Source organism: Marmota monax, unplaced genomic scaffold (genome assembly GCF_021218885.2).
Source record: "Marmota monax isolate L192 unplaced genomic scaffold, Marmota_monax_Labrador192_F-V1.1 WCK01_AAM20220418_F8-fsc00010, whole genome shotgun sequence".
NCBI classification, from domain to species: Eukaryota; Metazoa; Chordata; class Mammalia; order Rodentia; family Sciuridae; genus Marmota; species Marmota monax.
In genome coordinates, this window is record NW_026692321.1 from 18395163 (window position 1) to 18407361 (window position 12199).

At 35.4% G+C, this 12199-nt stretch overlaps 1 protein-coding gene across 1 annotated transcript in view; it reads left to right on the forward strand.

Annotated features, from left to right (window-relative positions):
- Rab10 (RAB10, member RAS oncogene family) overlaps positions 1-12199 on the forward strand; it is an 88935-nt gene that overhangs the window by 71229 nt on the left and 5507 nt on the right. Inside the window, exons 3-5 of the mRNA XM_046441413.2 lie at positions 2670-2808; positions 9737-9826; positions 10764-10865. Coding sequence (XP_046297369.1) covers positions 2670-2808; positions 9737-9826; positions 10764-10865 — 331 coding nt within the window. The remainder of the gene's footprint in view (positions 1-2669; positions 2809-9736; positions 9827-10763; positions 10866-12199) is intronic.

Genomic DNA, 12199 nt, shown 5'->3' on the forward strand with positions numbered 1-12199 from the left:
ACTAGTTACAGACCTGGAGAAACTATTTGCAAACTACATCTGACAAATGGCTTATATATGAAAAGAACTTTGAAAAGTCACCAGTAAAAAGGCAAACAAGCAGCCACTCTGGGCTGAGGCAGGAGGATTGCAAGTTCAAGGCCAGCCTGGGCAATCTAACCATACTCTGTATTTAAAATTTTAAAAAGGATGGGAGTGTAGCTCAGTGGTGGAGTACTTGCCTAACACGTGCAAGGCCCTAGATTTGACTCCCATCACCACAGAAATAACAACAACAACAAAAAAAAAAAACCCATCTTTCAGAAAATGGGCAAAAGATAAGAAACAGAGGATATATGAATGACAAGTAATTAAGCACATGAAAAAATATTCAACGTCTTAGCCATAAAGAAATAACAAATAAAATAATGATGAGTTATCGTCGTTTGCATGTACCTGATGAAAACAACTAAGTAACAAAAGCAAAAACTAATGCCAACATCAAATGCTCCTGAGGATATAGAGAAACTATATCTCATACTTCGCTAGTGAAGGTAGTACATAGCAGCTACTCTGGAAAAATTTAATGATTATATACACTTAAGATGTGACTCAGGGCTGGAGATGTGGCTCAGTGGTAGAGCATTTGCCTAGCTTGTGTGAGGCACTGGGTTCGATTCTCAGCACCGCATATAAATAAATAAATAAAATAAAGGTCCATCAACAGCTAATAAAAATATTTTTTTAAAAAAGATGTGGCTCAAAAATAACATTCCTGGATATTTATCTCAGAGAAATGAAAACATGTCCAACCAGAAATCTGTACATGAATGTTCATAGAACTTTATCTGTAATTGCCAAGAACTGGAAACAACTCAAGTGTCTTTACATTGGGAAATAATTAAATGAATTGTGGCATATCTACACCACAGAATACTGCTCAGCAATTAAATGTGACAGACTCATATTACATGAACAACTTGGATAGGATCTCTAGGATATTATGCTGAAAAAATGATAAATGCCAATTTCAAAAGGTAGTGTATTGTGTCATTTCTATTTATATAACCTTCTGAAGAATGATAAAATTTTAGACAAGAAAAACTGGTAATTGGCCCTAGTTCAGGGACTGTGGGAGTGGTGATGATTTGCAGTTCTCTGCTTGTTGGTGGTGATTATGAAAATCTCTTAAGTGATAAAATTGCAGAGAACTATGTATGCACACATATACAAGTAAGTTCATAGTGAAAAAAAAGTCTGAATAATTCTGTAGATTGTACTAGTGTTAATTTCCTGGTTTTGCTATTCTGCTAGGATTTTATAAGATATTATCATTGGGGTGAATATACTATGTATACAACCAGAGGTACAAAAAATTGTGCTCTATATGTGTAATAAGAATTGTAATGCATTCTGCTGTCATATATTTAAAATATTATTTTATATATATATATATATGTGTGTGTGTGTGTGTGTGTATATATATATATATATATATATATATATATATATATATATATAAAAAACCATTGGGAAAAGCTGGGTAAGATGCTCAGGACTTTTCTCTACTGCTTTTATAACTTCCTCTAAGGCTATGATTATATTTTAAAATTACAGTTAAAAAAATGTTAGTTGGAAAGAACAGAGAAATTGTTAGTGGGAGAGATGTGGAGTTGTGGGTAGAGTTTATTTTTGCTTTTAAAAAAAAGACTTCTGGGCATTCTGATGCATACCTGTAATCCCAGCCACTCAGCAGGCTGAGGCAGGAGGATCACAAGTTTGAGGCCATCCTCAGCAATTTAAAAATTCCATGTCTCAAATAAAAAGGACTGGAGAGGTGGCTCAGTGATGAAGAGCGATTGGTGGTAAGAATGATGATCCATAGAAGAGAAAGAATTTGGTAATGAAAATGAGAGGGCATCATAACTGGAGCAAAACATATATTAAACCTTTGACATGAAGGCATTATATAATAATGAAAATGCTATTTACCTATATCTTTCACTATTTATAAATGAAGTTATCTTTACAACTTTTTGTAAATGATCCTAAATGTCATGTTGTTGTCCTTAAATGTTCCTAAAATTCCACATGCTTTTATGTTACATTATAAAATTAAATGGTTAAATAAGATGGAATTCCAAGAATTTTTATGGTGCTTGCTGGTATATATTAAATAACTTCCAGAGTTTTATTTATCTCTTTCTACTGTTTTCCCTTCTAGATTTTCATTCACTATGGTTAACTCGTTAACTTCCTTCAACTAAAAGGTGTTTATATATATATATGTATATATATGAGAAAAACCATATTGTTTGACAATTAAGACTTAAATGAGTGTTTGTTCTGTTTTGGCTTTGTGGTAGATCATGGATTTTCAGGTTTTTTTTTTTTTTTTTTTTTTTTTTTTTTTTTTTGCTTGCTTGCTTGTTTTTTTTTTTTTGTGTGTGTGTGTATGTTCATTTTGAGCAGGGGTTTCCCTGTGCCCAGGCTGCTCTCTCAGACTTCTGGACTCCAGCCATCTTCCTGCCTCCCGGACTCCAGAGTAGCTAGGACTACAAGCACATTCAGTTGTGCCTGACTACATAGAGTATTTTAATCTCTATTTTACCAAACTATTCTACTGTTTGTCCTTTATCTGTAATGTAGTAATATCAAATGCTTAATAAAATTATTGACGTTTATTTCAGGGATACAGCAGGCCAGGAGCGATTTCACACCATCACAACCTCCTACTACAGAGGAGCAATGGGTATCATGCTAGTATATGACATCACCAATGGTAAAAGTTTTGAAAACATCAGCAAATGGCTTAGAAACATAGATGAGGTAAGACCTAGAAATCGTATAAATGCTTCCATCTTAAACTTTTGGCCATTCTATCTAAAGCCCCATCCAAGGCAAAATTACTAGTTTATCCAGAAACTGTATGGCTATCTTATAAGATGGCCCCAAATAGAAACAGCCAGTGCTGTTCTACAATGCTTGTCTCTGAATGAAAATTTTTCCAGTGATCCCCCCCCCCCCCCCCCGCCACTTCTCAGAACTGGGGACATTAAACCCAGGGGCACTTTAGCACTTTTTTTTGTTTGTTTGTTTTTAAACCTTTTAATACTATCTTGCTAAGTTGCCCATCTAGTGTCAAACTTGCATCCTCCAGCCTCATCTTTCTGAGCAGCTGGAATTACAAGCATGTGCCACCATACCTGGCTTCAATTTTTTTTTTTTTTGTAATAGTGGGGATCAATCCCAGGCTTCATGTATGCCAGGCAAAGTTCTCTGCCACTGAACTAGATTCCCAGCCCTAGCAATTTTAAAAATTATTTTTAAGTTGTGGAAATGTTATATTGTTTCTAGGCATTTAAAAATACACAGAGGGGCTGGGGATGTGGCTCAAGCGGTAGCGCTCTCGCCTGCCATGCGTGCGGCCCGGGTTCGATCCTCAGCACCACATACAAAGATGTTATGTCCGCCAATAACTAAAAAATAAATATTAAAAATTCTCTCTCTCTCTCCTCTCTCTTAAAAAAAATAAATAAAAAAAAATAAAAATACACAGAGTACTAATACTGTAAAAATCTTAACAGAAAATAATGCCATTTCATTGCATGTGAAGATACCTATTTTTTATAAAGTAAATTTATAAAAGCATATCTGTTCATTCTACAGCTTAGATGGCTTCTTTTTGGAATTATTGCTGCCTCCTAGCATTTGAATTTCACTATAACTAACTCTTTAAAGCACACTTGGACTGAATTCTCAATTACCTTAACTACTTTGGCTATAGAGATGTTCACAAAGAGGTGCTTTGGGCTAAAGGCCTCAGCTTTAGACAACTCCTTAGGAAACTTAGTTTCATGTTTTAGCTCCAATTTTTATAACATATGCTTTAAAAAATTTTTTTGACAGTCTTATTACTATTTGCATATTAAAACAACTTTGATGTTTATATTTGTAAACATACCTTGGTTTTTTTAATGTTTTCATGGTTAATTACTGAATTTAAATATCCTTTGAAGTTACTTGGCACCTCTAATTTATTTAATAGCGATGGACAGTGTTTTCTATTCAAACTAGGGGCAGTTTTACCTTTAAGAGAACACTTGATGATATGTGGAAATATTTTTGGCTGCCACAACTGGGGCACAAGAAGAATGTTACTTGAATCAAATAGGTAGAAGCCAGGGATGCTGCTAAACATCCTACAACGGACAGAACAAACCTCTTGAATTATCTGGCCCAGAATGTCAGTTGTACTGAAGTTGAGAGACCCCCTGATATCTAAACTCATCTCTTTGTATTATTATCTTAGGAAATAAGTTGATTTTTAAGCTAGTTATAATCTGGTTGTGTAATATATATGAATAGACATGTTTGTGCTCCTCATAAACATGTCTCTGTGGGTGTGTCTATGTGGTGCATCTACCAATTTGTCTTTGTGTGGTTTTGCCTGATATGATTGTATAGGTTTTGTGCATTTCAATGAAAAATATTTAAATGCTTATTGGCATAAGAAACGTATGAAAAAAGTCCTGTATAGTCGGAATGATATGGTTCCCAGTTTTTTTTTTTTTTTTTTTTTTTTAAAGAGAGAGAGATATAGACAGAGAGAGAGAGGGAGAGAATTTTAGTATTTATTTTTTAGTTTTCGGCATACACAACATCTTTGTTTGTATGTGGTGCTGAGGATCGAACCTGGGCTTGCACGCATGCCAGATGAGCGCGCTACTGCTTGAGCCACATCCCCAACCCCTGGTTCCCAGTTTGGCAGTGAAGCCTACATTAACCTCATGGTGCTTGATGCATTAGTATTGCTGTAATCTTAGCTGTAAAGGTTTGTTCAATGCTGTTTTGAACTTTTAAGTTCTTGTGTTTGTTATTTAGAGAAGAATATTCCATCTGTTTTTTAGGTTTTTTCTTTTTTTAATTTTTTTTTTTTTTAGGTGTAGATGGACACAGCACAATGCCTTTAATTTTATGTGGTGCTGAGGATCAAACCCAGGTCCCACCCGTGCTAGATGGGCGCTCCAACGCTGAGCCACAATCCCAGTCCCTTAGGTTTTTTCTTAGCCTCACTTCAGATCTCTTTTTTCACTATGTAAAAGGAACAATAATTAGGGGAAAAAATGTGAGCCAAGAAAATACTTAGTTTCCTAGACTAGTAGGAATGTGTTATTATTTAATGAACTTAAAAATATATCTTTCTTGGATAATGTTAATAGTTTTTCATTTCTGAATTTGAAAACATAACCTTTTTTAAAAAGATGGGGAAGGGCATGCTGGCACACACCCATGATCCCAGTGACATAGGAGACTAAGGCAATAGGATGGCAAGTTCAAGGTCAGCCCCTTAGTGAAACCCTTTCTCAAGCTAAAAATAAGTAAATAAAAAAGCCTGGGGATGTGGCTCAGTGATAAAGTGCCCCTGGGTTCAACCCCCGGTACCAAAAAAAAGTAGTTAAGGAGCCAAGAACTAATAAGTAAGTTCTGTTACTAAAATATAATACTTTAGTAACACTTTGGGTTTTTTTTTAATATAATACTTTGAAAAGAATTTCTGATAATTACAACATCTAGCTAAGTCATAACATGTTATATAAAATTCAGTGCCTTGCTTATATAGGTTGCTAGTCATACTAAGAATAAACACCATTAATGCAACAGAAGCTTTTTAACTTCCTAGTGAAATTTTTAACAATAAGTATTGGGGGGACTGGGGTTGTGGCTCAGCGATAGAACACTTGTTTTGCACGCGCAGGACCCTGGGTTTGATCCTCAGCACCATGTAAAAAATAAATGAGTGAAATAAAGGTATTGTGAATAAAAAAAAAAAAAAAATAAGTACAAATGAGTCAATATAAATGCAATTCCAAATTTCCTGTCTGTGTGTGTGTGTGTGGGGGGGGAAGCATATGCACCAATTCTAAAGAGAAAGGAATGGTTTAGAAGTCTTCCAGATCATTGCTAATGGTTTTAATGACAACTGAATTGGACCTAATTTGAACTTTCCCCCCATGCCCTCTTTGGGTAAGAGGTTCCTAACCCCATCAGGAAGCAAGGCTAATAAATAAGTGGTTGAAAAGGAACTTGTACAGCAAGTCTGGGCACAGGCTAGTCCATTTTAATTTCCGCTAGAACCTGAAGGAAACTCACCCTGATCCCAGGATGTGATCACCACTGTCTTTTATGGAATGGTGTTGCTCTGGGACTGACGTTGACAGTTTAGGGCTCTAAGGTCTAATTTTTTTCAGGTTTACTTTCAAATATGTTTTTAAGCTCCTAAACATTTACACTGTAGAATTTTACCATTTCCTCATTATCCTTAGAATAGTAACGTATATGGTTATGGGGATATGTTATGCTATAAATTGGTGGTCAAGTTACCAAAGCTTTGTTATTTTTTTTAAACCAGGCTCAAAATACCTTAACTCTTCTGTTTACATTTAATGGAATTTTACCCTTTTTGATCTTTATTGATCATTTATTGCCTTCCTTCCATTGGCTTACTTATGCCTTAACTTAAGAGTGTCCTTAGTAGAATAGCCTTTAAAGCTATACGTAATCAAACTGTCTTCTGTTTTAGTGGAAGTTCACATTAATGTCTTGGAAACTCGACTCTTTGAAGTGATCAGTTATTGATTATTTCAGGTGATGTGTTTATTTAGAATTCTTGAAGCCCCTGAAGTACATCCACAGATTCCAAATGAAGAGTGCCTCTTAACAATTTTAGCACGTTGCACTTGGTGTATTGTTGGTTGTTAGTGGACATTTGCCAAAGTTGCCTTTGTTTTAGCAGTAACATGAATTAGGAGATACTGAGTTAAGATAAGACCATAGAATCCCTAAATCGTTTCTTTATAATATTTTATATTATTAATTTCTTTCTAACCTTAGATATGCTGTCTTACGTTATGAAGTAACTGAACTGCAGTCATTTGGTGTTTTTTTGTTTTTAAACACTTTTTTTAGGCCTGGGAACGGAGCTCAGCGGTAGACCACATGCTTACATGTACAAGGCCCTACCTTCAATCCTCAGAACCATAAAAACAACCAATCACACAACCTACTTTTATTGTGGTTGATATATATAATCATTTTTTGATAACAAGTTCATTGGTATTAACAATAGATTTTACTGTTGTTCAGCTATCGACATCTTCTCTAGAATTTTTTCATCTTCCTAAACTAATATCTATTAAACAATAACTCCCCTTTTTCCCAGCCCCTGTCATTTTCTTCTCTGCCTCAACTATTACAGGTACCTCATATAAGTGGAGTCCTACAGCATTTATTCTTTTGTAACCAGTTAATTTCATTTACCATAAAGCCTTGAAGGTTCATCTGTATTGTGATATGTGTCAGAATTCAATATTCCATTGAATGTGTGTGTGTGTCACATTTTGTTTATTCGTTCATCTTTGGATGCTTGGATCATTTCTACTCTTTCACTTTTGTGAATAATGCTACTATGAACATTGGTGTACACATCTCTGCTTTGGTCCCTGCTTTAAATTCTTTTGGTTATATACCTAGAAGTGGAATTGCTGGATCATTTGGTGATTCTTCGTTTAACTTTTTGAGGAACTGCCAAACTGTTTCCCACAGTGGTAGTAGCATTTTATATTCCCCATCAAGAATGAATATAGATTTTAGGGGATGGGTTGTGGCTCAGAGGTAGAGCACTTGCCTAGCATGTGTGAGGCACTGGGTTTGATTTCTTAGCACCACATATAAATAAATGAATTTTTTAAAAAAGTACATCAACATCTAAGAATATATTTTTAAAAAAGAATAAATATAGATTTTAATTTCTCCACATCCCTGTCACCACTTGTTTTCTTTTCTTTGTTTCTTTTTTTTTTTTTTTAATTATTAACACTTCATTTCTGTTGTTCTTTTTAAATACTGTACTAAATGGCATCTCATTGTGGTTTTGGTTTGCGTTTGCCTAATGATTATTGATATTAAGCCTCTTTTCATGTGCTTATTGTTCATTTTTTTTCTTTTTGTTTTAGACATTGATGGACCTTTATTTTATTGATTTATTTATATGTGGTACTGAGAATTGAACCCAGTGCCTCACACATGCTAGGCAAGTGCTTTACCACTGAGCCACAACCTCAGCCTTATCCCCCCCTGCCCCCCTGTACTTGGGATTAAACCCAGAAGTGCTTTACCACTGAGCCACATCCAGAGCCTTTTAAAAAAAAAATTTTTAGGTGTAGATGGACACAACACAATGCCTTTTTATTTTTATGTGGTGCTGAGGATTGAACCCAGGTCCCGCCCGTGCTAGGGGAGAGCTCTACAGCTGAGCCACAATCCCAGCCCCTCCAGAGCCCTTTTTATGTTTTATTTTGAGACAGGGTCTCACTAAGTTGAGCAGGGGCTTACTAAATTTCTGAGGCTGGCCTTTAACTTGCAGTCCTCCTTTCCTAGGCCTCCCAAGTCTCTGGGATTACAGACATATACCACCGCTTCCAGCTGTTTATCTTTTTTTAAGAAATGTCTGTGCAGGTTTTTTGCTTATTTTGTTTTGTTTTATTTTATTGTATTTGCTACTGCGGAATGAACCTAGGGGCACTTAACTACTGAGCCACATTCTCAGCTGTTTTTTGTATTTTATTTAGTGACAGGATATTGCAAAGTTGCTTAGTGCCTCACTAAGTTGCTAAGGCTGACTTTGAACTCGCAGTCCTCCTGCCTCAGACTACCAAACTGCAGGGATTGCAGGTGTTGCCACTGTGCCCAGCTTTGCTTATTTTTTTAATTGGGTTGGTTTTTGTTGTTGAATTTTTTAGATACTAATCTCTTATCAAATGTATGATTTGCAAATATTTTCTCCTTTTACTGGTTGTCTTTTCACTGCCTTGATGGATACTTTGTTGTGCCGAAGCTATTAGTGTGTATGTTTGCCTTTATGCCAATACCACACAGTCTTGAAATCGGGGATTTAGTGAGAGAGAGAGAGAGAGAGTGTGTGTATGTGTGTGTGTGTGTGTGTGTGTGTGTGTTGGGGATTGAACCCAGTGCCTCACTGAGCACATGCTCTGCCACTGAGCTTCATTGCAGCCCTATATATATGTATTTTTTTAAAGTTAAAAAATTTGGCTCTTTAAATTACCCTGACAATTATTACAGTTTTAAAATAATGGGTTTCATTGTAGCATATTTACAGTATTTTAATTTATACATGTATATATATATTTTTTCTCATTGTGGGCTATTTGAAGCCCTTTTAGATTCCATATGAATTTTAGGATGGATCTTTCTATTTTGCAGGGGAAATAGCGTTGTGATTTCAGTGGGGGTGACCTTTTGTTTTTAATTGATTTTACTGTGTGGGAGCTTCTTGTAATCCACTTTAAGGATTCCATAAAATTTTAAATTAGAACTTTTATAAGGTAGTATGTATTATAAAATCTAATATCATGATCCAGCTTGGGTTTAGATTATGTATAGGATTTCCAGTAACACAGTTTTGCCTGTGTCACCTTTTTTGTTGAGACTATATCTAGAAAGTAGACAGCCTCCTCTAGGGGGAAATAACATTTGGCATGGATATTTCTTAGGAATTGTATCTCTTTTGCTAGGTAATTTTAAGAGTTTGTGTAGGCTTTTAACAAATTTTAGGGTAATTTCTTTAAAACTTTTATATTATGAAAATGATACTAATTGAGAAAAATAAAGTCATGTTTGGAAAATATCAAGTCATGATTCATGTAGTGTGTAAAAGTAGAATTTCATTTCATTTTAGCACGCCAATGAAGATGTGGAAAGAATGTTACTAGGAAACAAATGTGATATGGACGATAAAAGAGTTGTACCTAAAGGCAAAGGAGAACAGGTAAGAGTCTTTTATTGAAATTGACGTATTCTTCTTTTCTTTTTTTTGCAATACTGTGGATTGAGCCCAGGTGTAATCTACCACTGAGCTACACCCAGCACTTTATTTACTTGTTTGTTTTGTGTTTTCCTTTTTGGAACCGGGGATTAACTCAGGACTTTGTGCATGGAAGGCAAGTTACATCCCAGCCCTTTTATTTTATTTTGAGATAGGGTCTCTGTAAGTTGGCTAGGCTGGCCTCAAACTTGTGATCCTCTTGCTTCAGCCTCCTGAGTCATTAGGATTACAGGCATGCGCCACCATGCTTAGCAATGCTGACCTTTCATTGTGGAGATAATTCTGTATTTGATTGTCTTGATTCTGGTGGTGATGGAGTACACTAAGCTAGTCACATAGTTTTTAAAATGCTTGTTGAAAACAGTAGCTTATCTTTTGAGTGAATATTTTTCAGTACATATCCAACATATATAGGATAATCAGATCTGTGGCTATCGCATTTTTAACTTTGTTTAAGCTATAGAAGGAAAAATACAAATCAAGAATTCTTAGTTTTTCATCTTAGCACTTTAAAGAAATGTATTAATTAGTGTGATTCCAAAGTTTGAAAATCAAAAGCCTATATGTGTGGGGGAAGTAGGGAAAGTAGTTTAAGTCACACAGACTTTCTAATTTAAGTTTGCTCCTAGAGTGAAATATATGATTTAGAATATCTGAAATAAATTCTTGGGGTAAGAAGAGGGTTATTTTGATTACTTCTATTTTGTTTGTTTTTTGAAAGAGTTTGACTCATTAAAATAATCTGCTTTATATGCTCTATCTGAGACTCTTGTCTTCAGAATAAAATTAGTATTTTCTAAGATGTTACATCAGTTGATGTTGTAACCACTTGACAACCCATATGTGATAATTTTACAATGCTATTTTGCTTCTATTTTAGATTGCAAGGGAGCATGGTATTAGATTTTTTGAGACTAGTGCAAAAGCAAATATAAACATTGAAAAGGCGTTCCTCACATTAGCTGAAGATATCCTTCGAAAGGTAAGTTCTATTTATTTATTTATTTATTTTTAGTTGTTGATGGTCCTTTATTTTATTATTTATATGTGGTGCTGGGAATCGAATGCAGTGCCTCACATGTACAAGGCAAACACTCTACCTCTGAGCTACAATTCCAGCCCCTAAGTTCCTATTTTTACTTTGCTGGGTGTCTCAATGGAATATTTTTTAAATAAGATTATTTAATTTTATTTATTTATTTATTTTTAAGTGGTGCTGAGGATCAAACCCAGTGCCTCATGCATTCGAGGCAAGCACTCTACCACTGAGCTACAACCCAGCCCCTCTTATCTTTTCAAAAATACTGATTTATGTGCAAAATTTGGGTTTGGGTGGTATTTTTTCCTGTACCCATTATCCTCTGAAGGGAAGTAAGGAATTTCTAGCTAGATTGCTAAAAGCCATTAGCAATCTGACAGATCTAGTCAGAACCAACAGTTGCTATCTGAGCTCTCATAGCTACTCTCCTATCCCCGGGTTCATATTTCCAGCTTTGTGTGTGTGCGCACATGCATGTGCACTGGAAACCAAACCCAGGGTTTGCTAGGCAAGCACTACTACTGAACAACACCCCCAGCCTAGCCCCTTGATTCAACTTTTTCACTCTTGAACTTGTTTCTTTCTTTTATGTGCACCCTCTTTCTCTTTCTCACCCTCCCCCAGTACTAGGGATTGAACCCAGGAATTTTTAGCACACAGCTATATTTCCAGCCCTTTTTATTTTCTATTTTGAGACAGGGTCTCACTAAATTGCCCAGGCTGGCCTCAAACTTGCATCCTACTAACCCAGCTGGAATACAAGCATGGGAGCTATCTATGCCCAAGTGGATTTGTTTCTCTTAATGGATCCTTTGTATTGCTATTGATAATTCAAGATAAGAAGTGAATCTAAAGTGATACATACACAACAGCTCAGGAGGCTGAGGGGAGGATTGAAAGTTTGAGGCCAGTCTGAGCAAAGTAGTAAGACCTGTCTCAAAACAAAAATTTTATAAAGGACTGGGGATTAGTTCAGTGATGGAACACCCCTGTGTCCAATTTTTTTCACCAAACAATCTAAAAAAAAAATTATTTAACAAGTAGGTAAAGATAAAACCTGTTAGAATTCCTTGAAGGTGTAAATTAAATTTGAAAAAGTAGAGTAGAAAAATACTACGTTGGCTAGGGAAAACAGATATTTAAAATAAAGACAATAAAAGCAGCAGAAAAATGTTTTTTCTTAATCAGTGGAAGATAACTTGGTATTTCAGAGATTGATGGGTAAGGATGAAAAATTACAGTCCAGGCTAGATAGGCAGAATATGACTGAAAGGAGT